This window comes from Bactrocera dorsalis, chromosome 1, assembly GCF_023373825.1.
Source record: "Bactrocera dorsalis isolate Fly_Bdor chromosome 1, ASM2337382v1, whole genome shotgun sequence".
NCBI lineage: Eukaryota > Metazoa > Arthropoda > Insecta > Diptera > Tephritidae > Bactrocera > Bactrocera dorsalis.
In genome coordinates this window covers 70,955,394-70,960,602 of record NC_064303.1, presented here as the reverse complement: position 1 = coordinate 70,960,602, position 5,209 = coordinate 70,955,394, and the positions used below count along the sequence as shown (strand labels likewise).

Below are 5,209 nucleotides of genomic sequence, written 5' to 3'. Positions count from 1 at the left end.
ATCAGCTAACCAACAATCAAAGCGAATGCTCTCTACTAAGCAAACCACTCTCCACTCAAATAATAGCTCAGATGATGAATGCTATAACCATGCTAGTACTTCTCTCGGAGATACCACCGTAAACTTAAATAGTGCAGCGTCACTCAATAAAGCACAAAAATACTCAACTACTCATACTATGAATAACAACTTTACTACTGATGACAGTTTTTCGGCAATTGCTTTCTCTCCACCTGCGTCAATTAACAGAGTTCTTTCTTTTACACAATTACAGAAAATGTCTGATGATTCGGACAGTTAATGCTCTTTAGTTTTCCGTATATATCAATATAATAATTACTTTCAGATTCTAATTCCAGCCATTAAATACTTATGTTAACTTTTTTACAATGGAATATAAATGGTTTATTTAATAATTATCATGAGCTTCAGTTACTCATTACTGAATTTAAACCAGATCTTATTGCTCTGCAAGAGACCAATATTGGATATGGGAATACATTTTTAGCACCTTCTCCATACGTAGCATATTTCCACAATACGAATCAAACTAATATTCACGGCGTTGGTTTGCTGATTAAAAAAAAACATTTGACACAAACGTATTCAGATCGAAACTAACTTAAATATAATTGCCCTCCAAATCAAAGTTATGTTAACTTTCACAGTGATCTCAGTTTATTTTCCGCCAAGCAGTGCTATTGATTTCCACGAGCTGAAAAGTATTTTGATTTCTCTACCTAAACCACTCATCTTTTGTGGGGATTTTAACGCGTGGAGCCCGCTTTGGGGCTCCCCTATCCAAAACCGTAGAGGCAAAAGCTTTGAGGAACTCATTTGTTCACTTGACTTATCTGTCCTAAATAATAAAACACCTACGCACTTCTCTACACACAAAACATTTACTCATGTAGATGTTTCATTATCATCAACGAATATTTACCCACTCTTTTCTTGGAAAGTCTTGGAGGATCTCTGTGGAAGTGATCATTATCCAATAATTTTTTACTTAAATTGTAACAAAACAAATATGATCAAGCATACTCCCAAATTCTTAACTGAAAAGGCCAATTGGAAAAAGTACCATAACTTATGTGAGAAAATTAATAACCTTTATCCCGCCAGCAACAACATCAACAAGGAAGCCGCTCAAGTTAAAAAGGTTATCCTTACTGCAGCTTCTTCATCTATACCCCAAAGCAGGCCATATTTCTCGAAAAAATGTGTCCTTTGGTGGAATAAGGAAATCGCTCAATTGCGAGCCATAAAGCAATCTGCCTGGTATATCTACAAACGTGTACGATCTAACCAAAACCTTCTGTCTTATAAAGCAGCAAACGCCAAATTCAAGTTAGCGGCAAAAAAGGCAAAAAAAGAAGCCTTTAGCAATATTACTAGCTCTATTAATCCTACAACTTCACCCAAAGAAATATGGAAAAACCTTAAAAAGTTATCGGGGTCTTATAGTATTTCCAATTTTCCCCACCTTGTGGCAGGCAATAACCCCTCACCATCTGCTAAGGAAGCTGCAAATTTGTTTGCTAAGGACTGGTCTGGTTATTCAAACGATACAAATTTTTCTCAAACTTTTGTAGCTGACAAAACTCGCCTGTTAAGCGAAATATATTTTCCCCCTCCTAATCTCCTTCTATCTGCAAAAGAAATTGATAATCCAATCACGAAGGAGGAATTTAACAATTTCGTTAACAGGGTTAAGGGCTCCTCTCCAGGACACGACCGCATTACTTACGTAATGATCAAAAATCTCCCCGATTCATTTAAAATGAGACTGATAAACCTATATAACAGCATTTTTTCATCTGGTATTTTTCCTCAAAGTTGGAAGTGCGCTTTTGTATCTCCCATCCACAAGCCAAACAAACCAGCGGATAATATATCAAGTTTTCGGCCCATATCCCTACTTGTATGTAATAGTAAAGTTCTGGAGAAAATAATTGCCCACAGGTTGATGTGGTTTGCTTCTAGAAACAAATTGTTAAGCTCCACTCAAGTTGGGTTTAAAAGCGGGCATAGTGCCATCGATTCCCTATTAACTTTCGATCATTTCTGTTCGAATGCTTTATCCAGTAAAAAACACATCACAGCTCTTTCCCTTGACTTCCAAAAGGCTTTTGACCGCATTGGAGCACACGTAGTTTTAAGGCAACTAAGAAAGTGGAAAGTGGGTGGCAAAATGTATAACTTTGTCAAAAACTTTCTAACGAATAGAAAGTTTATGGTCAGAGTAAATGGCGTTTCATCCGAGATATATGATTTGCAAAACGGGATCCCTCAAGGCTCTCCTCTTTCGGTAGTGTTATTTATTATTGCATTTGACGAAATAGGTCAAATTATAGATAAGTACAAAGTAAGTTACGGGATTTATGCTGATGACGTTTTAATATATACTAAAGAGGACAGCCTTGAAACGGTTCAGGCGATTTTTTGTAAAGTCCTTGATGACATTACTGTCTGGTCGGCTCAGTCAGGGGCGATTATATCATATGAGAAGTGCATATCTGTCGGAAAAAATGCTGCCCAAATATAAAACTATGTCATAACAATGTGTATGTAAGCAATGTCAGCAGTTTGAAAATATTAGGCGTTTTATTTGATTGTAAATACACATTTAGGTTTCACTGTAATTATATTAGAAATAAACTTATCAAACGCCTCAATATTATAAAATATTTTTCGTCTAAAAAATCATTTGTTCATACTACTACACTTTGTAATATTGTTAAAGCATTATTTTTAACTGTAATTGACTACGCGCTGCCAATCTATGGAACCTGTGCCAAAAGCAACTTAAATCTTCTCAGTGCTCCATATTACGCAGCGGTGCGGAAAAGCTTACGGGCCTTCACCACCACCCCCGTCGACAACATGCTAACTGAATCTGGACTCCCTAGCATAAATGAGAGAATCGAATACATGACTGCAAGCCTTATATACAAAATTTTATGCTGCAATAACAGCCACCTCTTTGACGAAATACTTAAAGCTTCCAATCGAAAGTATCTTCCAAAGCGGCTCTCAGCGATACACCGTGTACTGATCACTGCCAAGAAATTAAATGTATCAGTTAAACCAACTCGGAAAGTGTACCCAAACTACCCGCCTTGGCTGCTGTCAGACTTATCAATTGAAACCCGTTTACAAACATTTCAGAAGCAAAACACCTGTCCACAACTTTACGCGCAAAATTTTCTGGAATATAAAGCTGAGCTAAGTCAAAAAGCATTCAACTTTATTTTTACCGATGGTTCGAAAACCAAATTTTCAACCTCATTTGCAGTAGTCTCTGAAAACCTTGATGTTTTAAGAAAAGGTATCCTGCCTAATCATTGCTCCATCTACACCAGTGAAATCTTTGCTATCCATCAAGCCGCCTTAATTGCATCGAAATCCAAGGGCAATTTCTGCATTTGTACTGACAGTCGGTCTGCCATTGATGCCCTCTGGAAATTCAAAAAGGACAGCGTTCTAGTAACCCACACCAGGGATTTGCTAATTAAACACAAAAACAAAATTAAATTGATGTGGATTCCTGGCCATTGCGGCATCCAAGGCAATGAACTAGCTGACTCTGTTGCGAAGAGTCTTCATAATAACCCAGCTATCTGTTTTGACACTCTTGAAAAGGCCGATTTGTCGAGACATGTACGGCAGTATATTAACAATAAATCCTTACAAAAGTGGAAAGAATATGTTCACCATTATGCAGATATTAATCCAACAAAAATTAGGCCTACTTTTCCTTCCGATGCTAAACAGTCAGACATTCTCGTTTTCACAAGACTTCGTTTGGGCCACACGCAGATCACTCACGGACATCTTCTTAGTCATGGAGTATCATTATGCAACGTTTGCGGGGCAATGAGCACATCTGTGAAGCATATCTTGGACAACTGCCCTCGTTTTTCTATTCAAAGGCAACGGATTTTTGGCTCGACTGTTCCATCACAACTTCTTTCCGACACTGCAGCACTTAACATAAGCAAGATATCTAGTTTTATAGCCTCATGCAACCTATCTCATTTAATTTAGTTAACCTTAACTGTATAATATTTGTAATCCATAAACGAAATGTAAATTAGTATTAGTATTTTTGTAAAACCAGCTGATGGCCTCGAGCTAGTGCTGTTTTTTTTCTTCTTGTTTCCTGTATATTTATTGTGCATGAAATAAATAAATATCTATCTATCTACTATTTGGAAGGGTTGCAGAGATGGGAGCATCGCTGGGAGAAGTGTGTGGAGTTACAAGGAGACTATGTAGAAAAAAAAAAAAAGTTTTTGAAAAAGTCGCGTGCATCATGGTTAGGTCGGTTATTTATCGGACAGCCCTCGTATATACAGTAAGGCAGTTCGGTATACATATATGTATGTACGTATGTACCGAAATAACTGACCTGGTTCTTGGGAGCAAATACTTATAACCTATCAATATAAGACATTATATACTTATCTAAATATATAAAAATCACATGTCACGTTGTTTGTTTTCGATGGACTCCTAAACTACTGAACCGATTTTAATGAAATTTTTAACACTGTGTGCAGTTTGGTCCAACTTGAAAGATAGGATAGTTTATAACCAGAGATAAAGAGATGTGAGGAAAGTGAGAGAGCAATTGCTAAACGCCAAAACCACCTAAACTCGATCAACTGTCAAAGTTTAGGTGGTTTTGACGTTTAGCAATTGGAAAAGAGGGACGACCAGATTAAAATCCCGCCAAATTATTGTTCGAATGGAGAGATTTTTCATTATTTTGTCTCCATTTGTAACGGCCATTAGTTCGAAGAATACCGAAGGCGAAACAGCACGCAGATTGAAAGATGTGAGCATATTTTAATTTTTATTAAGTAAATTTGCATTTATTTAATACTTTTTTATTTTATTTTACAGATAAAATGCCGAAAACAACCAGCAGTTGGAGAAAATGCATTGTTGGCTGCAACGAGGGAGGAAGAACATTTAGCTTTCCAAACAGTGGAACGGATCTCGAACGGTGAGTGAAAAACATTAAATAGTGCAAAAAGTGTTTGTAAAAAATTTCGATAAAATCAGTGTTTCGATTGTTCAATGAGTAATTTTGGATAATGAAATTAAATTTCCGTGTCTTTTCAAATGTGATGTGCTGAACAAGTAGAGCGCGACAGACTGCAAGCGACATTTGTCAAATATTAAAATACACACGTTCTTA

The 5,209-nt window shown here is 36.7% G+C and overlaps 1 protein-coding gene across 1 annotated transcript; it reads left to right on the top strand.

Moving 5' to 3' along the window:
- The first annotated feature begins 2,882 nt into the window (after window positions 1-2,882).
- On the top strand, window positions 2,883-4,210 carry LOC125775380 (uncharacterized). Its single transcript, XM_049445913.1, has one exon. The coding sequence runs from the start codon at window positions 2,887-2,889 to the stop codon at window positions 4,048-4,050; it is 1,164 nt and encodes a 387-aa protein (XP_049301870.1). The 5' UTR covers window positions 2,883-2,886; the 3' UTR covers window positions 4,051-4,210.
- Window positions 4,211-5,209: the final 999 nt, after the last annotated feature.